We start from the raw sequence: 23,859 nt of genomic DNA, 5'->3' as shown, positions 1-23,859 counted from the left end.
GAACTCATCAAGTCCAGGTCTCCCCAGCTCTCAGCAGTGAGTGACTCTATTTCTGTGATTCAGAAATGGTTCTCCCCTCTCCCCCAAAATACCAGGGAATATGTTCCTACAGAGGGCAGGGAGGGAAAGTGTGGAGGGACAGGCAGGTAAGTATTAGTGATAAAGAGGAGAAGGAGGAAAAGGGTGTGGGGATATGACAAGCCACGTGCCAAGCAAGGCACGTAAAATACCTTAATTAAATCCCCACTATAAGCTTTCAGACAGAGCATTAACTCCTTACAGATTCAGGGAAGTTCAGACAGGTTCAGAGAGGTAAAGTAACTTTGTCCAGGGACAGACAGCTATTATGAGGCAGGTAAAACTGGGATTGAACCCAGGGTCTGCTAATGCCAGTGCTTTGTTCTTAACCACTGTGCTATTTACTTTCCAATTGCCTTCCAGCATTGAGGATTGCTTTAATGTCTGACTGCCATTTAAAACTGGTTCTTTGCGTAGCAAAAGCCTCCCTGAAAAGACCAGCCCGGGTCTGGGGCCCAGAAGACTGGAAAGGGGCAGGAGCTTCAGTCAGGGGCGACAGGGACCTTGAACTTCCTCCCCGCGTCCCCCCATAGCTAGAAATCAGAAGGTCTGGGTACAAAAGCCCCCACATTCATTTGGAAAGAGGCAGAGAATGTTGGAGGAGTGGGGGGCAGGAGCCCTCCAAGAAGCCAGCAGGGAGCTCGGCCCCTTCCCCTGGCAGCCTCTTGGGGATGGGCAGGGCAAGGAGGCGTAGTGGCCTTGTAGCAAACACTCAGACTTGCCCCCTTACCCTCACGCCTTCCCCTCCCTGGCTGGGATGGCACAATCCCTAGTGAGGGATTTAGCCTGTCTCCCCCTATCCCATGTGGGAGCCCTGGATAGAGAGAAGGAAAGAAGAGAGAAAAATAAATACCCGGGGGCCTAGGTTTCTTCCTGCCCTCCCTTCCCAGAAGCTCATGGGCGTCTCCCCAACACAAACGGGGTGAAATTTACTGAAGGACATGTATGTTTCTGAGCACATAGCCAACACTCTAGAGTCCAGGGAAGGGGCTGGGGACCAGGAAAGTGGGGAGAAGGCTTGGGTTCCTGTGTAGCCCATCCTGCTTCTCTACCCATGGTGGACCCAGTGGCAGACAGGCATGAATACAGGGGAGGCAAGTGACCACTCACCTTCCCTCTCCCTCCAGCTCCTCCTGCAGTCCCCCACCCAGGTCTTCCCGTCCCAGCAGCTAGGATGGCCGAAGCCTGGGAAAGAACAGGGTGGGCTGCAGGCCGGGGGTTGGGAGCCCGTCTGTTCTGGTTCCTCGGGGGCCCTTTGGCCTGGAACATTTGGTGGAGCCCATTAAAATTAAAAAGCCAAGTGGCTGGTGGCTCTGAATGCCAGCTCGTTCTCCCTGGCATGGTAGGTCCTGTTTAAGGGAACCAGCTGGCATTAATGGCACACAACTCATCACGAACAGCAGCTAGCGATCAGAAAAATCTGAGCTAATAATCGGGTTTGGGAAAGATAATGAGATATGGAACAATCGCAGCTGAGGGTCCCCTAGGGTCTGTTTTAACAGCCTCCAAATAAGCCACAAAATAGAAATTAACCAAACAGGGGTTCCATTTGGGTGGAGGGGAAAACAAACAGGGTGTGGATTTTGCACAAGAATTCCCATGTGGCCAGCAGACAAGGGTCCTGGGAGAAGCCAGAACCCAGGATCCGAGGGGCATCAGCAAAGGTCTGAGGAAGCAGTGGACTTTCTCCGGCCACTTTTCTCCAAGCGGCGGCTCCCAGGCTAGTGAATTTGCCACAAGCAGCTGACAGGAACAGAGGAAGAAGACAGAAGAGTGGCTTCCTGACAGTCCCCCTGCAGGGGGGTAAGCGTTGACCAGTACCAAGAACTGGGGTGGGGTGGAAGCTCCATGACTCATGTGGATGATAGCTGTCTCCTTAAGTATCAATGTCTTTCTCAGGCCCACAGCAGCCTAATTTCTGCACGGTCAGCGAGGAGACACCGGAGGGCCTTGAGCAATGCATGCAGCCCTCTCTCACCCAGGCTGTGTCCTCGCCTCCAGCCCACACACCCAGTCCCCTGCAGGAACCTCTGTTCCAAGGGCCTTCAGGCGCTCCACCTTCGCACACCTCAAATGAACGTTCTGTTGCTCTTTCTCACCCACGCCCAGTCCTGCTCTCCCATTCCCAGCTCACTGCTCCTGCTGCAGACCTAGGAGTCTTCTCAGGCAGGAGCCGCTCCCGCCTTACATCCCAGCCATCACCCCACATCCAGCCCATCCGCAGAGCTACCGTTCCAACTCCTGGGTATCTTGAATGCGGCGACTTCTCTCTCTCTGCTCCCACTTCACTTAAGCATCAGTCTCTTCTCCCTGGATGACTGCCCACCTTCTAACTCAGCTCACGGCTTCCACTCTTGCCTCCCTCCAGTCCCTCTCTACAGCAGCCAGAGTGACCTCCTAATAATACCAACTTGCGTTAGCCTTTCCTGGCTTCTCACTGCACTTACAGACCTGCGTGCCACTGCGTGACCGCCTGGCCTTGTTTGTCAGGCCCCAGCCACCTCTGCATTGCCCTTGGTCCTCTTATGAACCAATTTTCAACCCCCGCCCCCCTCCTTGGTCTGCTCCCTTTTCAGCGTGAATGTCAGGCCCTCTTTATTCAGGGCTCCCCTTTTACAGTCTCTCACAGAACCTGGATCTCTTCCTTCTGTGTACCTATCATGGTCTCTAAGCACATATTTACTGACCTTCATAAAATGTTGTAGCTCAAAGTAATACATGTATATGATGAAAAACTGAATTCCATAGAACTGTTTTTACCTGTGGCTTCTGCTAAACATCCATCTCTCCCCACAGGCCCTGGGCACTGGGCTCAGGGTCTCTGTCTCTCTCATTCCTCACTGACATTCTGGTGGCTGGTGAAGTGAGTAGGTGCTTCATAAATGTTTCTAGAATAAATCAAGTGAATGACTGCTGAAGCAGGAGGAAAACAACGAAGAGCCACAGAGGAGACTTGGCTTGTACAGTGACTGCTGAGCACGTCTGCAAACATCTTTACCAGTGCTGGGTGCTGCATACCCGGGTCTAAGTCGGCCTGAGTGGATGGCTCATCCCTCCCAGGAGGGGCCTGGAAGGGGTGGCCCCAAGGGCCGTGAAGGCTTCTGAGAACAGGGGTGCCTGATTGACCCTGAAGGGGGAGTGGGAGGCAGCCAGGTTAGAAGGGAGGGGGGTTCAGCAGGCTTCAGGATCATGAACTATCAGACTGTCTAAAGCAGGCTCTGAAGACACTTGCCATAAGGGGGTCCAAGGACCCCTACAGAACAACGGAGAAGGGGGCATGTCTGAAAGGAGGGATGGTATAAGATTAGAATTTAGATCCACTCTTGGGTGGTGGTAATAATGTAACCAAATGGTCACGGGTTTGTGTGGGTCCTGGAGGGGGCAAGGGCTGGGGCAGGTCAAGGAATCTTTGAGGTACCAAAAATGCCCACCAGAGGGCGCTCATGGTAGAATAAATTGGTAACTAAGTGGCCCATTACCCTCTAATTTTTCTGCAACCCCAGCCAGCCTGTGGCTTGGCAACAGGCTCAGGAGCCAAGGGCCAAAGTGGCTGGGACAGAGTCATGCACAGACTAAAACTCCAGTCAGCTGCAGCTGCAAATGAGTGGCTTGTTTGTTAGCAACAGTGACCAGACCTGACCCCTGAACCATGACCCACAGAGACCAGCTGGCCACCTGCTGGAAAACCAATTACATTAGACTCCTTCCATGTAGGAGGGGACAACTTATCCTGCCCAGAATATACACAGACTGGTATTCATGTCAGACTCACCACGGCTAGCATCACCATCTACAGGCTTTCAGAACGCTTGAGATTCTGCTACAGGGTGTGTGCAACGGGTCCTCCAACCCATAAGCCACTCCTAGTGAGAGCAGCCAGATAACAGTCTGGACCAGGATTCTCAGGCTTCTGGCCCCCTTCCTCCATCAGGCCCAGAGAAGAACAGCAGGGCCTGAGGTGCACCCTGGACCACAAAGAACAACCTGAGGTACCCTCTTGACCACAGAGAACTCCCCGAGGTGCACCCCCAGCCACAGAGAACTCCCCGAGGTGCACCCCAGACCACAGAGAACTCCCCGAGGTGCACCCCGGACCACAGAGAACTCCCCGAGGTGCATCCCGGACCACAGAGAACTCCCCGGGGTGCACCCTGGACCATAGAGAACAACCTGAGGTACCCTCTTGACCACAGAGAACTCCCCGAGGTGCACCCCGGGCCACAGAGAACAACCTGAGGTACCCTCTTGACCACAGAGAACTCCCCGAGGTGCACCCCCAGCCACAGAGAACTCCCCGACGTGCACCCCGGACCACAGAGAACTCCCCGGGGTGCACCCTGGACCATAGAGAACAACCTGAGGTACCCTCTTGACCACAGAGAACTCCCCGAGGTGCACCCCGGGCCACAGAGAACAACCTGAGGTACCCTCTTGACCACAGAGAACTCCCTGAGGTACACCCCGGGCCACAGAACTCCCCGAGGTGCAACCCGGGCCACAGATAACTCCCCGAGGTGCACCCCGGGCCACAGAGAACTCCCCGAGGTGCACCCCGGGCCACAGATAACTCCCCGAGGTGCACCCCGGGCCACAGAGAACTCCCCGAGGTGCACCCCGGGCCACAGAGAACAACCTGAGGTACCCTCTTGACCACAGAGAACTCCCCGAGGTGCACCCCGGGCCACAGAGAACTCCCCGAGGTGCAACCCGGGCCACAGAGAACTCCCTGAGGTACCCTCTTGACCACAGAGAACTCCCCGAGGTGCAACCCGGGCCACAGAGAACTCCCCGAGGTGCACCCCGGGCCACAGAGAACTCCCCGAGGTGCACCCCGGGCCACAGAGAACTCCCCGAGGTGCACCCCGGGCCACAGAGAACAACCTGAGGTACCCTCTTGACCACAGAGAACTCCCCGAGGTGCACCCCGGGCCACAGAGAACTCCCCGAGGTGCAACCCGGGCCACAGATAACTCCCTGAGGTGCACCCCGGGCCACAGATAACTCCCTGAGGTGCACCCCGGGCCACAGAGAACTCCCCGAGGTGCACCCCGGACCACAGAGAACTCCCCGAGGTGCACCCCGGGCCACAGAGAACTCCCCGAGGTGCACCCCGGGCCACAGAGAACTCCCCGAGGTGCACCCCGGGCCACAGAGAACTCCCCGAGGTGCATCCCGGACCACAGAGCCAGTGCGGTGCGTCTTGCTGTAGGCAGGGCACGCTGTGACCAGGGACAAATACATACCACTGGCTTGACTTTAGCCAGAAAACACAGGCCCAGGAACCAAGTATGAAGGTGAGCAAAAGGGCTAACCCTGTTACAGCTGAGGAGCCTCTCAAACATTTTCTTCCCGTCTCCATTGTTCTCAGGGTACCTGCGGAGGGCCTTGTCTACCTGGGTGCATGGTAGCAGTTCCTCCAGCCTGGAAGCTGAGAATACTGCTTGGCTTTTTCTGCCTCCTTATGCCACAGGGGGAGCAGGAAGAAAGAGGGGTCCTGTGGCAGCCGAATAGTGTGTGATTAAGCCTGGGTTTGAATCCCAGCTCTTTCACTGACTTCACCTATGTGCCTCAGTTTTCTCATCTATAAAATGGAAATGCACATCTAAACAGTACCTGGCACTCCATAAGTGCTAGCCATTATGATTCTCTGTCTGTCTGACAATCATGCGGACATGCAGTAAGCAACGGGAACCGAGTGGGGAGGGGTTCCACCCAGGGACCCCCTGGGATACTTCTTTGTACTCCAGTGTCTAGTAGTAAAGGTTAACAGACATCACTGCATCCTATGCAGAAAGGACCCCCGCCCCCACAGGGCCTAGACCCTTCGGGAATGGAGGTCAGTGGTGCCCCACAGGGAAAGTCCTCAGCCAGCTAAGACCTGGCTAAAAGTGACGGGTTTGAGGATCAGGCATGAAACGACTCTCATACTCTGGCTCCATCAACCAGCTCCTGACCAGACTGTAGCCCTGAGCCTTCCTCTCCAGCCCCAAGTCCACTCTCACCCCAGACCCTGCATCCATGAAAGTGGTCCATCTGCTGGGCCTGCCAATCCCCCACGACTTCTGCAGCCCACTTCTGCCTGCACCCCCAGCAACGCCATGGGTCCCTGAGCCCAGGCAGGGTTCCCGCATGGCTCTGCAGTGCTCCACAACTGGCTCCTGCTGCTGCCCGGGTCTCTTCATCGCCTCATCACCATCACTCCGTACGCAGCAGCCACTCTCAGCTTCTGGAATGTGTCCTGCTCTCTTCCTGTCTGCCTCGTGGTGTGCTGCGCCCTCTATCTGGAACACACAGCCCTGCCTTCGCCTCTTCCGGGTCTGCCCCATAAGAGTCAGCCCCGTGTGAATTAGGGGCCCCTCCCCTGGGTCCCACCATACCCAAGGGTCACCTTCATAATTCTGGTTATACCACAGAGTACCCCAGCTTCCCCTCTCAGCATCTTGAAGGACACACCAGTCTCTGCATCTCAGTGTCTGCCAAGAGCCCAGCACATATGCATCCTGAGGGGGGTGCATGGGTCACCCTCGTGTAGCCAGGGCCCAGGGGGAGCTGACCACAGCGCTAACGGCAGCTGCTGATGGAGGCTCCTTTGTGAAAAGATGGTAAACTGTGAGATCTCAAGAATAACTTCTGATGAAATTTCTTTTTTATTCTTGAAGCCAGACATTGCCAAATCTATTTAGAGGGTTCACCAAAAAGGCTGCTAACCCCATATTGGTGGTTCTGCAACCAGCGTGAGACTTCACATTGGGGATATGCAAACTGGGGATCCCTGACTCTGGGTGTTGCTGGCCAAGGCCATGGGCTCTAGGGAGAGGGGAAAAGGGCTATGTAGGGTCCAGAGAGGATGCTGGACTCCCAAGGCCTGGCCTCCACTTCCAGCTTGCCCTCGGTCCCTGGGATCTGCCCTTGGCCTGTCAGCACCCCCATCCATGCCGCCTGCTTGTAGGGACTCGTTTTAATTAATGCCAGATCTGGACCAACCACTGGGGCCCTGACACTTGTTTGCAGGTCATCTCCTCCTAACAGGCTCACCCTGGGAGGGGATTTGTCACTAATTGAAGCAGAGATCAGTTAATGAGGCCGCGAGGCCTGGGGTTCCATAGAACAAGGGAAAGGGAAATAAAATAAAGCCTCTTTCTTTGGAGGTTTTGTGATTTACACACACAAAAGAAAAGCAAGCAAGCTGCAGATTTTCCAAGTCAGAAACTCCACTCCATCTGCCGGAGTTAGACCCTCACTGTGTGAAGACGGCAGGCAGAGGGACGCGCCACTGCTGAGACGCCTGGACCAGAGTGGAGGGGGCCTCCCGAGGCCAGCAATCAATCAGCAACCTAATTAACAAGTATTTATGGAGCAGTGCTCCGTGCCCCCCTCTGTGGAGAAGACACAGGGCCTGTCCCTGGTTAGCTTGTAATCCAGTGGAACAATGAGAAGACAGGACACGGGGCATAACTGAGTAAGTGCGCAGGAAGGACAGAAGTTTCTAGGACTTGAGGTGGGGGAAGAACAGTATGGGCTGGCATGGTCAGGAAACGCCTGCCTCTTCAAGGGCTCTGCAGCTAGGCAGGGAGGAGGAAGGAGGGTCTCCCCAGCACAGGCACGGTCCTGGGGGCCATGACAGTCCCTGTGGGTGAACCCTGGCTCTGAGAGCCCTAGAGAACCCCAAGTCCCCAGGAACTCTGCTGGGCTTTGCGCCTCAGAACCCCTACCCCGCAGCTGGGCTAGCTTTGGCCCTAAGGAGTGGTTGGAATGGAATGACTAGGGCCCCTTGGGTGAGACAGCAAGGGCTGGGCGTGCAGACAGCCTGGGGCTCTGGGAAGCTACTGCGTTCCTGTTACTGGGGCCCCAGGCTTCAGGAGGAGGAGGTCCCACCACACAGTGATCCCCTTCCCTCAAGCCCGTCCCCATCAGAGCCACTCAATATTCTTCCCAGGCGGCTTCTCCTTCCAGCTCCCTGCCTCAACCTTACCCTTAAATCTCAAAGAAGGAAAGCGGGATTTTCAAGCAGCTAAACTAGGCTGAGCCATCAGCTCCTCTTGTCACAAGGGAAGAAGTGACATCGGCAAGAAAGAGGTGACAGAGCCCTTTCCCCTCTCTCCCAAGAGTCCCTGACCTTGGCCAGCAACCCCCCAGAATCAGGGACCCCCAAATTGTACGAAACCTCATGCTGGGTTGCAGGATTGCCAGGGTGGATTCGCAGTCTCTTGAACAGCCATCTAAACAGATTTTGCAATGTAAGGCTTCTTGCTTGGGGTGAGACATAAGGATTCAGGGAAGGAGAGTGATCTTGGGCATGAAGTGGGAATGCCCCCCCCCCCCATACACACACACCTAACAGCTATTTGGAGATGATCTTGTCTACGTGGGAGTGGAGTAATTGAGGCCATTTCAGAACAATCCGCAATCCCTGCTTTAGAACAGTAAGTAAATGACGGTGTTTGGTACAGTGGTTTAGTACATAGTCATGAATAATTATATTTAATTAATGACACAGAAAAGATGAGGAAAGTGTGTTTTACAAAAAAATTATTATACGTGAATGTTTTCTAATTTGAATTTTCTCATTTTTTCTTACTAATTGCATGTATTTATTGTGTAATGAATAAAATAACAAAGTTGTGTGACTTTTGCCACTGGCGTCAGCTATAGACCACCCAGCTGGATTCTAGGGACCAGATAGAGGAGCCAGGGAGGGCTCAAGGCTAGGACAAGCATAACCACAGTCTTGGGGGCTTGAGCTTCTGCTCTGGCGCTGGCCTAGGCCCCTCGCTGTGTCACCTGCCCTCTGCCCTCATCTGGGATCCATCCTTACGCTCACATAGTCAGTCTACAAACTTCCCGTACTTAATAGCTGCTCTATTCTCAAATAGACACAAAATGAGCCTATTGCCCCTGTCTTGAGGAGCTTACCGGCCTCCAGGAGGGACTGGACATGTGCCCACATGACCAAGGCTACCAAGAGGGGTCAACAGTGCCCTAGGAGCTCAGGCAAAGAGCAAAGAGGAGCTGGCATTGGGGCCAACCTTGCGGATTGTTCTCGAGCCCCCAGCCTCCTGCATCAGCCGCAGGACTGAGCATGATGCCCAGCTCCTCTGAGAAGAGTGCCGGGTAAACACAGGGCCCTTTAGGGACAGACGTTCTGCCCTCGCGGCCGTGGGCAGGTCTTTACATTGCCCACGAGCACCACCTCACCTCCCGCCTGTGCTCCGAAACCTGGAGCACCAGTTCATGCTCTGTTAAAGGTCACCAGGATGTATTCTCTTCTCTGCTGAGATAGCCCGCCTTGGCGGCCCACCCACTGAAACCTGCCTCCCACACCCCTTGCCCAGGTCTGATCCTCAGACAAGCTCTGGCCCGAGATGCTGGATGGGCCAGCTAGAGAGCAGCAGGGCTGAGAGGAAGAGAGGGGAGTGGGGGGATTACTCACAGCGATGGAGACGGCACTGATGACAGCTCCTAGGTAGCCCTGGATGAACTTGGACGCAGGTGAAGGCTGGAAGAAAGAGACGGAATTTCAGGTCCACTGGGTACCCAAAGCCAGCGAGGGGTATTTCTGTCCTCCAACCCAGAGGGCGGGGCAAGAAGGAAGAGGTCCCTATGGAAGCCAAAAGGACCCGGGCCACCATCAGCGCAGTTCCAAACATGGCAATGCGAGGCAGCCATGCCCAGGGAGATGCCGAAGGGCCCTGTTCTCTGCCCTGTTCTAGAAAGATCACTGGCTGACACCGTGGGCTGGAGGTAGAGACCAGCAAGGGCCAAATGGCTCATTTATGGCTGGGCAAGCAGATCCGGTTTAGGAAGACCACGCATTGCAAATGGGCTGTCTGGCACCCAGAGCCCTTCCCAGGTAGAAACGGCAGTGTCAGGCCTGGCTACAGCCTGGCTGGCTCTCACAGGCCTGGTCAACACACGCAGCAACTGCGCTTCCATGCCAGTAGATGACAGTGGCTCAATATTTCTATGGAAAAAGGTATCCCAAGTTGCAATGTAGAAAATTAAGAAAGAGCTGAGGAACTTGCCTTTAACTATATGACAATGGCAACTTTGGAGCTGTTTGGTGTATGGTAAACAGGAGCCATCCAAGCAGAGATGTATGTGTGTGAAGCATATGAGCAAGGCGTGGACTGTAGGTTTAGATGGGGGGACGGGGCATCCTCAGAGTATCACGCCCTAAAGTTCCTACCCCCAGGCCAGCCTGCAAGGTTAGAAAATGCCCAGACCCTCTCCTACTCAAACTGACAGCCTCCTAAGGGCACCCAGACTCCTCCTCCCCTCTCCCTGCCTTTGGACCGAAGTACAAGACACTTGACCAGGGGGAGAGGAGGCCTTGCCAGTGAAGCAGGGGTCCAGCCCCTTTCTGGACAACAGAAGGGATACTGGGCCTCCACTGTAAGCTCACCCCAGCAGTTCAGGGGACTGGAGAGGAGGTGTCAGCACTCACACCGCTCACCCTTCAAGAGCAGCCCTTCAGTTTGCAGCCAACAGTCTGGGGTACCAAGGGAGCTTCCAGGCAAGCTTGGAGAAAGCTTTAGGGAAATTCAGTTCCCACCTGGCTGACACTGTCCTGACCCAACCTCAGCTGCCCACGGAGGAGTCTGAAGCCACAGGAGCTCATCCCTTTAACCATCCCCGCCACACTCCCCTTTTGTGGGCCTTCGTCACTTCATGGAACAGTCCCTCCCCAATAGGGCCCCTCCTGAAAAGTTGGAGGTTTAAATGAGGTGTCGACAGGAGGGCAATGCTTAACCCGATGAGTGGCATGACCCACTGCAGGGAGGACGAAGGTCACCAGGGCCTGAAGGCCACCACTGGGTGGTGGTCCATGGTGCTTACCTTGGTAGCATTTCGGTTTGCATAGTTGACACAAGCGTTGTGACTCTGGTTCAGCCACTGAAAGGCAAAAGGGGAAAGAAGTCAGGGAAGGCTGGTCCTCTCCCTGGAAGCCAGCCCTGGGCCCAGGAGGCCACACCCCTCCAGAAGGGCGTGGGTCACCAGCTCATGGTGGGCCCATCATCCCACTAGTTAGCATGACCAACTGTCCTGGTTTGCCTAGGACTGTGCCATCTTAGCACGGGATGTCCCCAGTCCTTGGAAACCCCTCCGTTCCCGGCAAACCAGGATGCTGGTCCCACTCACCCCAGCAGTCCATCCTGATCCCAACACCTCTTCTGGAATTATGGCGCTCACTGCCCCAAACGGCCCCCCTCCCTTTGCTCCATCATCCTTATTACATACTTACTGGGCCGAAGGTGGACGTTAGGACCCTGGAATGACTGACAGCCCTGAACGTCTTTCAAAAATACCCCAGCCCAGTGTCCTGCAGTGCCCAGACACAGGCACTGTTGGAGTTCTGTTCAGGGACAACTGACAGACACACACACAGAGTTTCCACTGTTTTCAGAGAGCTGCAGCCCAGACTCTCTTTAAGAACAGACACCAGGGTCTGTGATGCTTTTTCATCCACCTCATTACCTTGGGTTTGGGGTGGATTTACCTTCCTCACAAGAGGCTGTGGGCCTCAAGGTCACTGGACATCGGACAAGAAGCCAAGAAGCAGAGCGGATGGCCACCAATGAGCCATCCAGGTAAGGGCCCCAACTCAGCCCTCATCACCTCTGTGCAAAGGTTAAATGACACATAATGGCCTAAGATGTGGGCTGCTGGGGACCTTCTCAGCAGGACACAAAGTCCTGGGGTTTCTGGGCTGGGGAGAGGTAGGAAGTGGAGTGACTTTCCCCAAGGGGCTTGGATGGGAGAGGAGACCATGGGGCCGGGAATTCTAACCAGCACCTGGGCCCTCCCCCAGCAGCCTCTCTGCCCAGAGATTGTTACCTGCCAGAAGACAGTGGATGCCAGTGTCTGGTTGGGCAACAGAAGACCGACCACCTACGAGAGGGGGGGGGGGAGGGGAAAGGCTGAAGAAGGCAAAAGAAATGTCCTACACTTTTGCAAAGGAAAATTACTCAACAAAAATTCCAGAAGCAAGCCGGATCCGTACAAACTGATGTGGATGATGAGTACTTACAGATACTGTACAGATAGTATACAATGAAAAGCCTGGTTATAAAGTTATGCTATAGCATAATCCAATTTTTGCAAAGAAAAACATCTCATCTTATACATAACCGTATACATATACACATACGTAGCTCCAAGCATGAAAAAACCTGTAGCACAGCATATAGATGTCTCTGGAGCTTGGGTTACACAGTACTGTCTCACATTCTTCTTAAGTATTTCTGTATTCTTTGTAACAGTGGATGTGCATTATTTCCATAATTGGTGGGCGTGGGAACAACGAAAACAAACAAGCAAACCAAAGGAACCCCTTCATTTCCACTCAGTTAACCCAGCTCCGTCACACGCCAGCCATCCAACAGGATTCTTGGGAGGATTAAATAAAAATCATTTCAAAGGGCCTAAGTGCTTTACAAACAGAAGCTGGGGGAATTTATATCTGTTATCTCTGAGCCCTCATGAAGCAAACCTACACTGTATTTAAGCTGTTAAACGAAACATAGACGAAACATAGATGTCTAATGAAACTTTGTTGAATACATGAATGAATGAATGAATGAATGAATGAATGAATGAATGAATGAGTAGGCAAATACACCCCTATGGCTAAGTATGGTTACACAGGTGTGGATCCATTATTCCCAAAGCCCAAACATCACCTAAGACCTAGACTCACTGACTTTGTTTTTGGGTTTAAGTCGAGATCAATTGTCTGATCTTGATGCTGACCAACCTTGGACTTCAGGGATCCATGTGTGTCTCCCAAATTTAATTTTTGAGCGCTTGTGTGCAAAATAACATCTACCAAGTACTGCTGCATATGGAAAAAATGTGCACAACCATCTACATATTGACTTATTTATTATTCCTGTAGATAAAATGGCTCTTTGGCAAGAATTTCTGTAAGGAACAAGTATAAACATTCAATTCTATGCAGTAAATCAAATTCGAGACATCCTCAGCAGCATTAGTAAATCATGTTTTAAACATTAAAATGTTTTAAAACAGAGAACACGTACACACATTTATATTTATTGGCCCATATCAGTTTGAATAAAATTATATAATGTAAAGCCATTTCATAGCTCCAGTGAGGAATTATCTTACAATATTTTTCTCCCAAAAATCAGATCCCAACTTGATTTTTCTTGACAATGACAGCTCAGGGTACAGCAGTGGGAATCAGGGGAACGCAGGTCTCAGCTTCAGCTCTGTCCCTGTGTGATCTCCAGCAGAAGACAGTCCCTTTGGGGGCTTTATCTTTCTCACCTATAAGTAAAGGGGTTGACCTGGGAGGTCCTATCTCGGTTTAAATTCTATTCTCAGGTTCCAAGTAGTATGTGTGAAGTCAATTGAGATAGCCCCATTCTCTGTAAAAAAAACCCAAAAAACCCACCCTTGCCCAGGTAAGAAGCATGAGAAAAACCCAGGCCCTCCTTTACTGTCTCCAGTCAGGAGCCAGACCATAGAGAGGAAGCGGGGCGTAGAGAGGCCTGCAGCTGGCAACAGACAGCGTGAGCCAACGTGTGTGCACATATGCATACACATGTGCATTTGTGTACACATGTGTGACAGCCTCCCAAAGCCTAAGGAAATGAAAGTTGTTCTCCACTGTTGCGGGCATATCATTCCCCCTAATCTGTCAGTTTGTATAACACGGTGCGTTATGAATGACACTGTATTCTCCCCTTCAGTTCTCCCCACGCACCCCTTGAACTACGCTTGGGCCCCCAGGAACATCGTAAGACACAGCTCCGTGGGACTCACTGTATTGTTCAGGATACTCATTGCTCATTACATCACAGGGTCCCCTTAGGAATCCTCTGCGGGTCAGAAACTGTACTTTTGAGCATCTGGTTTGCATCAGTCTTGCAAACTGTGTCTCTGTTTGCACTGACTGTCAAGGTCAGGCCAGATCTCCATGGCCCACATCTGCCAAGAGTACACATCCTCATGGCCTGTATTTTGTGTCCAAATTTCACTCTTGACTTCATCTTATCTTCCCTTCCTTCCTTTTGTCTCATTTTCATCTTCATTTGTCTTATCTTGTGCCATGCATTCTTTAAATGTGATATCAAGTCTTTTCCAGAAAGAACCACGGCCCTAAACTAAAGTAGTACCCAGGCTATGTACTACACACACACACACACACACACACACACACACACACACAGGGCTTGTAACCAGTGAGTTTTTCACTGTGTTTGCCAACCCCAACCAGCCTCCTGTCCCAAGCTCCTGCCCTAACATGGGCCTGTCCCTGCAGGCTACCTCTGACTCCTTATGCTTTCTTAAAGGGATTGATTGATTGATTGATTGATTGATTGATTTTGCTAAGCATTTTCCTCTATGTTTCTTACCATGATACTTATTACAATGCTGGGGTTCAGACAAAATAGAGATTACTTCCTATACTTCGCAAATGGGGAAACTGAGGTTTAGAGAAATTCAGTGATCTGCCTCAGTCTTCATAGCAAACTAGAGAAAGAGTCAGGTCTCCTGATTCCTGGCTTGGGGGCCCTGACTCTGTGATTGTAGGGGCTTCTTCTCCAGCTCATTCCCCTGAGCACAAAGGAAGAGTCAGATCCCATGCCCATTTCCGAGCATCCTGTATGCACAAAGCGCCATGCTGCTCCCAGCGGAGAAGACTATCGAGTACTTCACCACAAAAAACATGAAGACCAAACAGGAAAATGTGTGAGAATGTCCGTTATAACACCTGGGCATGAAAATGACAAGATGGTTTAATCAGGTACTTGGGTGTGTGTAAAGCTGATAAATTCTAACATCCAAAGAGGAGTTCAGTGAGAAGTCGGTGTGCTCTGGCTATCTGCCCAAGGAGGAGGTAAGATGGTGCGGAGGTGTGCATGTGTGAGCGCGTGTGTGCACGTGCGTGTGTTAGCTCACAGGAGCAAGAACAACAGCTGAGAGATCGGCCTCATTGAAGGAGGCGGTTTGGGGACTCAGAAGACTGGAATCCGGGAAGGGTGAGGTTAGAAGGCGGTGGAACACAATGCTGCATTAGGGAGCCTGAGGGAGCCATTTGAGGCTGTGGCAGAGGGAATAGGGGTCCCACCTCCTTGGTCCTACAGTCAGGTTGGTGGGGCCAGGAGCACGCGGTGCCAGCCCCGTTCCCTATTAGGCAACACGCAGCGCCATCTGCACAATCCCAGAGCAAGAGCAGATATTTTATAACTTCCTTTTTCTTTTTAAGTCTAAATTAAAAATAAATGTTCCTTCAGTTCTCAGATGTATATCTCTGGTGCAACCTGCCCACATTCCCTCACGCTGCCCTTTCCAGAACATGGCAGGGGAAAGGAGGAAAGAGATGGGTAGAGAGAGGGAGCCAGTCCACCCGGCTTCAATGCCAGTGGATTACACCTCTTCCAAGAGGGAAACGCTTCAGGCGTGGCCGCGCAGACTGGTGGAGAGAGCCCAGAACGCGGCTGGTACCAAGGAAAGTGGAAGGAGAGCCAACAGCCAGAATTTCCAGCCCAGCCTCCACCCTATCTTGCTACAGGACCTTGGCCAAATCGCACATCCTCTCTTTGCTCCCATTTATAGTTCATAACATGACTGGGGTCCCCTCCACAGCTCCCACCCCCTGGCAGCAGCTGTCCTCTTTGCACATCTGTCTATTTCTGCTGTTCCCCTTCCCCTTGTGTGGCTGGCCATGAGCCCTGGTGACGAACACTCAGGCTCTGGTTGCAGGAAGAACTGGACAGAATCCTGGTTCCAGTATTTATCAGAGAGATGACCACGTGCAAGTGACTTGAGCTGTTTGTGCCTCTTTGTTTTCCCATCAGTTAAATGAGGACGATCCTGGTACCTCTTTGGATGGTCATGGGAATAAAGCACGGGAAGAATCTGGCACAGTGTCTGGCACGCAGGAAGTACTTACTAGGTGTTAGTATGATTCCTTTCCTCCTAGCTCCTTCTTTTCTGGTCTTTGCTGGTCTCTCCTTTCTCTGAATTCCAGTCTGCATGACACAACTGAGCACCATCTTGCCCCTGTCTTGTCTTTGAACACAAGCCTTACCCCTCAAAGGACTGTGAGCTCCTGAGTAGAATCAGGGCTTTTCTTCCTGATGTCCCCCAAAGCACTCAGCACAAAGATGGGCCCACATGACACACTGGAAACACTGCCAACTCATCAAGAGCATTAAATAATTATTGGCCAGGGAAAAGATCGATGATGGATTGGCACAATGACAACCATCAGCCATCTCTCCCTTGCTCCTTTTATTAAAGTCAGAATTGCATGGGGTGTTGGCCTTTGGAAGAGGCAGTGCAGATTGCGTTTGATTCCAATTCTGTGCTCCTCCTTGCATCCAAACCTCTGACATGGAAGGAATGTACTTCCCTGATCTTGGTGTTGCTGGGCCACATGGCTTGCTTTGGCCATGGCATGTGGGAGGAAGTGGCAATCTGCCAGTTCTGAGCCCCAGCCTCAGAGGCATCATGCGCTTTTACTCGCCCTCTGGTGCTTCTAACATTGCCATGAGGAGATATGGCCTGACCAATGTCCTGGTCCAAGAAGGATGAGACACATACGGAGCAGAGTCCAGCCTGGGTCAGCTGACTCCCAGTTGATCCCAGACCTATTGTGAGAAGCAGAACTGTCTCAGTAAAGCCCGGTCTGGACCAACCAAACCCCAGGCAACTGCAGATCCCTAAAAATAAAGGTGTATGGCTGCCACTGAAATTTTGTGGATGTTTGTTACACAGCACTATAGTAGCAAAAGCTGATTAATACAGAGATTACCCCATATGAAGAATAAATATGCTGTAGTTTCTGGTTCAAAATTCTGTACATTACTAATGCACCTCAAATGATGTCTTCATTAGTGATGTTGGTTCCTGAGCAGCCTAGGTTATTTACCTACTTTACTTGGTGACCATTAATGCAATTGGCAGCCACCCTGGCAGGTCCAGGACAAAAGCCAGTGTGTGCTTGAGCCTTGTCTCAGCACGGAATTGGGATGGGGCCAATTACCCACATGACAACGGGCTCACACGAAAAACTATATCTTCCCTCCAGGCCTCTTCCTTCAGAGTATTCTAACCTCTGCAGAGAAATGAGGTCTCAATCTGGGTGAGAGGCGCCACCAAATATCCCAGTTGGCTTGGCCAGAAAGGGGACATGACCAGTTGAACACAAGGACAGGGGACCAAGGCCACAGGTCACAATTCTGTGTACTGTGCTATTGGGACTCAGAAAGAGAGGGAGAACTGAGCAACCCTCCACCCCCTTGGCCATTGTCCATACAAAACTAACTTGAGTGATAGAAAAAAGATTTTTTTTTTTTTTTTTTTTTAAGTGTAGAAAATCGGGAAACAGGGTGTGTGTCAAAACAACTGGGTGGTGAAATTTAGGTCAGGGGAAGACTACAGGGCACGGAATTATCTTGCTTGTTAAGATAACAGCAGAAATAACTGTCCCTTTCACTCTCTACCCCATCTCTACTTGGCTAATCCTTCCTCATCCTCCAGCTTTCAGCTTAGCTGTCACTTCCTCCAGGAAGCCTTCCCTGAACCTCACGGTGAGGTTAGGTCCCCTATCATATGTTCCCCCAGCATCCTGCCTGCCTTCTTTGTAGTATTCATCTCAGTAGTATCTGTTTAAAGTGTGTCTTCCTCGAGAGCTTCCAGAAGCTTCAGAGGGGTGAGACCATACGATGTTCACTTCTCACGTACCTGGGATCCTCACGGGTAAAGCAACAGTCCCTTGGAACCATACCCGCTTCCTTCACACTGACTCTCTCAATTCTAAATGTTCTTCATTTTTCAGACACCTGCCATGAGCCCCAGTACTCAACAATTTGCCTGCTTTTTCCTTCTACTTTGTCTCCATCTTCTGATTTATGTAGCTAATGATCTGAAAAGTAACACTTCAGTGCATGAGGGGTGCTGTTATTTAAAGGATCCCAACCCGTTAAAGAAAATATCTTTTGTCAAATGAATGTTTGTCCCTGACTGGTCAAATCCAGCTTAACTGAGCCACACGTCTTGCATGGCATAAACGAGGCCAAATGGCTGGTGTCTGTTACAATGGAAGAAAATTGGGACTGGGATTTAAATGTGTGAAAAAGCAGCGTCTGGGATGAGGAGAGCTGGGGGATGTCAGAAAGGCCCTGGGAACCCTTTATGGTCCACGCCTCCTTCCCCAGAGATGACGTGACCTGCACCAGTGCCTATGAGAAATGGGGCTTCTAAGGCCACGTAATCATCTGTAGTGTAAAATAAGAGGGCTCAGAGTACGGAGTGCAAGCTCTTAACGGCCCAAGACAGATCTGCTTTGGACATAACCCAAAGCCACTGGACTCACTGACCAGACACGCACAGCCAGCCCTCCTGTCCCCCAGCTAGATATCGGGGATTGGGGCCTTGAGTTTGGAGAGTTCCAGAATGATTGGAGCTGCTAGGGCAGCAGTGCCGTGGGGAGCTCAGGGCTGAGGAAGAAGGCACAGGTGACCTGGGAGATCCTCGGGCCCACGGGAAGCCCAGTTCCTGGTATCTGAGGTGCTATGTGATCCCAGGGTGCAGGGCACAGGCTGGCAGGTGGGGAAATGCCAGACAGGACAGGAAGGGGCCAGACACTGGCACTGCCTTTTTCTGGCCACACACGCATGGAAAGGACAGTGCTGCACACCTCGGAGTGGAAACGTGGGGACGGAGCTGCCAGTTATAAGAAGCGGCCACGGTTGGTGAGGTTTTTCTGCGAAGGTACCTGGAGGAGGGGAGCCGGCACGGCTCTAGCCTCATCAGGACCAGCCTTGGTGTGCTGGCTTAGCCACTGTGCTTATGTATAAATTGGGATCTCTTTGCCACACACCGAAGGGGGAAAAGTTCCCATCTTCAAATGTTAAGCTTAAAATAAGACACTACATGGGTGCCAGTGGATCTGTGAAATCTGCTGACTAAACTGGCACCAGCCTCTGGGAGAAAACCAGCTCGTTTCCCCTGAGCTCTGGGGAGTGAGCAGGGTGGAGGAGGGGCTCCTCTCAGGCAAGGTGGGCACAGTGTGGGGCTGGGCCAGGGATGCTCACCTGGGCAGGAGGAAGCTGGGATATTGCTCCCAGAAGCATCTCGGTCGAGGCAGCTGCCAGCCTTATTCACCCCTTCCCTTCATCACTCAGGGACCCAGTTCCTAGCACATTTGCCAGCACCCCCATTTCTATTTTGGTAAGCATTTAGTAGCTTCTGCATGTGTATATTTCTTACCCACTCTATCACACCAGGGGTTTCCCTAAGGTGTGGACTGGAGCCTTCGCCCCCCTTCAAACCAGGTGTTTGCTGAGATGTTCAGTGCTACCAGGCAACAGTGGGGTCTTGCAGGAGCTGACATGGCTGGTGGGGGCCAGGCCTCGGATGGAAGTGCCAGAATAGCCACATTGTTCCTTCCACACGAGTCGAGGCAGTGGCCCGGGGAGGGAGTAGGACCAATGAGTCCTCACATTGCTTGTGCAAGTCAAAGTGCCAAGATGGAAGGCTACAGGTTCTCCACATCCAATGGCTTCTCTCGGGACCTGGCCTTAGGGCCAGCTGTTCTGAATCCTGAGATATGAATATTTGGGGTGAGGAAGTGAGGCTAGGTGAGCATTGTCATTTTGGTTCTGGCTGCCATGGAGGCCTGCTGGGAGATGTCCCAGGTTATGCTGCCCATTCACCGGAGGCCGGGCACACTCTTCTCACATTCTACACATTTATTCACAAAGGGATGTTTGCTCCGGGCTGGGAGAGGATTGGTCCTGAAAGGACATTCACAGCATCTGCTTTAGCACGGAACCCCTGCACAGCGTGAGAGTGGACCGGCACCCAAGTTACCAGGATGCCTACAGGCTATAGTGACCCTGAAATGACTGACCTGTCTTGGGTAGGAAAAGGAGTGAGTGAGAAAGTATGGGGTGTCTTCAGTAACATCTTACGGACTAGAGACAGTGCTGGCATCCTTTGGCTTAGCTGGTTCATCCCAGGTAATGGCAGCTAATAATTTTGTAAGGGTCCATTTGGCCTCTTATGGGGAAATGAGCCCCAAATTCAACTTCCCTGGGTTGGCAAGGAGATGATACTGCCAAATGATGAATCATTTTCTTCAAGTGTTGATAAAATATGTATTTTATCATAGCAAATTCTTGTTTGACTACCTATTAGCCATTTCCCCCACTTTCTCACTAACAGAATCCCTATAATTGGGGATTGACTATATATCCAGCTAAATTCTGCATGAAATGTAAATGAAACTGTTGTGTGAGACTTCAAAGAAGGCTTCTTAAAGGGAACTGACTCAGTTAGGAGGTACATCCTTTTGCTCCTCTCTCTTTCTCCTCCCTGTAATGTGGATGTGATGGCTGGAACTCTAACAGCCCTATTGGGCTATGAGGTAACTTGAGCTAGAAATAAATTATTTTGTTTAAGCCACTGTTATTTTGAACTTTTTAATATGCAGATATCCTAATCCTAATTGATATAATCAGTACTATGGTACAAATAAAATCATAATACATCTCAGATTGCAAAATTGTAGAGTTCAATCTCTCTAAAAATAAGATAAACTAAAAAATAATTTTAAAAGAATGTATTTTTAAAAACCCAGCCACTTGGGATTCAAAATGTGCTCTATCTAATTGATTAAAGAGGATTCAAAACTATAATTTCATGCTTATTTAGAAAATAAAAACATAGATCTCTATACATGAAAACATATTAGACATAGCCAGGTATTAGATACACTCAGAAAAAAATCCACAGCCCTAACAACTTTTATTAGAAGGAAAGAATGAGAATAAGTAAATTAAGCATTCAAGGCAAAAAGTAAAAAACGAACAAACAAAAAACCCACAAACAAACCAAAGAAAAGAGGCAAAAGGGATATTATAAAAACAAAAATGAATAAATTAGAAAATGAAAACAGAAGAATTGATAAATATATCCAAGAGCTGATTCCTAGACAAAACTCTCCCAAATCCAGTTATTTTAATGAAGGAGATGGAGGTGAGAAATGGGGACAAAACTCACAATCAATCCAAGGAAAAGTTATTACATTTAAAAACATAATATTCAAAACTTTTCTACAACAAAGACACCAGAGAGTAAAGGGGAAAGAGCTGGGAGAAGGGATTTGCAATATATATAATTCAAAGGATTAGTCTCCAGAATATATAAAGAACTCTTACAAATCTATTGGGAAAATACAGCCAATAGAAGAATGGACAAAGGATGTGAACAGGTAATTCACAGAAGAGGAAATATAAGTGGCCAGTAAATACATGAAAAGAAGCAAATCTTTTTTGTGTTCAGTGAAATAAAAAATTAAAACCATAGTGAGATGCTACCTTTCTCCCATCAGATTGGCAAAAACACTGAAATATGAACACCAGTAGTTCAAAAGTGTGGTGAAATCTAGCCTCTCTGAAGAGAAATTTAGCAACAGCTATCAAAAATTTAAATTGCACAGCCATTTACACAGCAAATTCACTTTCTCGAATGGCCCTAGAGAAATCGTCATACTTGTACAAAGAGAGCTTTACAAAAATTTTTCACAGCACCGATATTTCTAATAGTAAATAATCAGGAACAACCTTAATCCATCACTAGGGGAGAGACTACTACTCAGCAGGAAAAACGAATGAATGAATAAATAAATGATTGAATGAATGAATAAATGAAGCAGATCTTTATGTAGGCAAACTGCTAAGTATAATAAGCTAATTGTAGATAAATAAATATGTTGTTATATTTTAATGAAAAAATACAAAACAAATAGTTTAAATAATTCCTATGTATGCAAATACACGAAAAAAAGCCAGAAAGTTCACACCCAACTTCTAACAGAGGTTACTTCTAGGAGCGGATTGTCAGAGGAATTTTTACTTTTTTGTATTGTTTGAATTTTGAGCTGAGAGAACACACTCATGTATTACTTGTATAAATTTTAAAATAGTCTTGAAAAAATTCTTGGTGGTATTTTTGAATTCCAAGAACATATTCATGTATTACTTGTATAATTTTATAAAATATACAGAGAAAAAAATTTTTAATCCTGAGGATATTTCTGAACTCTGAAGATAAAGAGAAAAAAATACCAGAGGATCCCAAGGGAATCTTTTCCTCCAAAGGAAAAGAGAATCAAGCCAACTATTATTCATGTATGAGGTGGAAAAAAAGACATTTCTAGATATGCAAGTACTCAGAAAGTGTGCTGCCTACACACTCTGAATATTATTCAAAGAAAGACTCTAGATAAACATAGAACACACACACACACACAGACACACAAATTGTGAAGTTTAAAGCAAGGATTCAAAAATCTGATGAGATTCCAGATTATTTTCAAAATCTTGGCAGGCGTGTATGAGCAGCATGGTAGAGTTGAGTAAAGTGATATGTTCAAGGTCTCTTCCTATGTAAGTAAGGTTGGGGAGGTCATATTTATTATTCAATTGTTGATATTGATAAGGTAAATACAATGGAATGTCTCTGTAAAATATTATAGCTGAACGGCAATTAGAGAGCATTATGCTGTTCCCCTTCCAAGCTACGCAAGAAACCAAAAGAACCAATGAAAACAACCTAGTAACCAATGAAAACACTCTACTACAAATCAGAAAAAGAAATGGAAACAATAATTAAGCTTTATATACCTACCAACAAACAAACTACCTGATAGCTGTGATAAGCGTTCACAATTAACTAGTGGCAGAATAAATATGAACGGATTTCATTTATATTACAATTAAAGACAGGGTTTCTCAAACTGAGTAAAAAAGTAGATTTCAGCTAAATTTTGTCTACAAGAGACATATAATACAAAATGACACAAATTAAATGTCACTCATATAAACGTGTAAATATGTAGGTAATGATTTACAAGGTAATCATTATTAATATTAATGAGATGAAGCAGCATTTAAGACAAAAAATTCAATGAAATGGATATTGTGTGTGTGTATGTGTGTGTGTGTGTGTGTGTGAGAGAGAGAGAGAGAGACAGAGAGAGAGAGACAGAGAGAGAGAGAGAGACAGAGAGAGAGAGAGAGAGAGAGACAGAGAGAGAGATGACAACAACAGACTCATAAACATACTCATAAAACTCATGAACACACCAAACACCACTGTATTGAAATACACACAGCAACAACGACAAGAAGTGAAAGGAGATTAAACACACACAATTATGGTTGGAAACATAATCCTTTCTCATAATATTTCAAAATGATGTAGTAGTCTTGGCAAAACTACATAAGGATAGATATGTGAATAATAATACTCTTTCTACATATTTATATACATGCACATTTTAAATATACGTATAAAATGAAATATTTCAAGCATACAGAAAACTTTAGAGGATAATATAATGAGCATCCATGAATTGTCAAATTTTATCATTTTGTCAAAATTTTTGTACAAAGTTTGTCTTTTTAAAAGATGGAACGTGACGAATACAAATGAGGCATCTCCTGCTCTGCCAGATTCCACTGCATTCTCTCTCTCCCCCCAGAGGTAAGCAGTATCATGAATCTGCTGCTAAATGTTTCCGTGAATGTTTTTATGGATACATGAAAAATGTACCCATAAATTTTATATCATATTGCCTTGCATATTTTAAAACATTTTATAAATGACATCAGACAGTGTTATTACTCTACTATTCTTTTTTCATTCAACATTGTTTCTGTGATTTATTCAGACTGGTAAATGGAGGCGTGTTCATTGTTTTCTTTCCTGTAGTAAGTATTCCATTGTATGATTAAACCA

General features: G+C 49.0%; 1 protein-coding gene across 4 annotated transcripts in view; it reads right to left on the bottom strand.

Annotated features, from left to right (window-relative positions):
• Nucleotides 1-23,859, bottom strand: part of SFXN5 (sideroflexin 5) — a 112,586-nt gene that overhangs the window by 42,998 nt on the left and 45,729 nt on the right. For all 4 annotated transcript variants that reach the window (XM_074332172.2, XM_074332167.2, XM_019712858.3 and 1 more), the window contains 3 exons: nucleotides 11,914-11,967; nucleotides 10,915-10,971; nucleotides 9,509-9,574 (listed from right to left, as the gene is read on the bottom strand). In XM_074332172.2, the coding sequence (XP_074188273.1) occupies nucleotides 9,509-9,574; nucleotides 10,915-10,971; nucleotides 11,914-11,967 (177 nt within the window). The remainder of the gene's footprint in view (nucleotides 1-9,508; nucleotides 9,575-10,914; nucleotides 10,972-11,913; nucleotides 11,968-23,859) is intronic.

Source organism: Rhinolophus sinicus, chromosome 2 (genome assembly GCF_057876585.1).
Source record: "Rhinolophus sinicus isolate RSI-liver-muscle chromosome 2, RSI-T2T, whole genome shotgun sequence".
Lineage (NCBI taxonomy): Eukaryota > Metazoa > Chordata > Mammalia > Chiroptera > Rhinolophidae > Rhinolophus > Rhinolophus sinicus.
The sequence above is the reverse complement of the archived record's forward strand: the minus strand, read 5'-3'. Positions and strand labels throughout refer to the sequence as shown.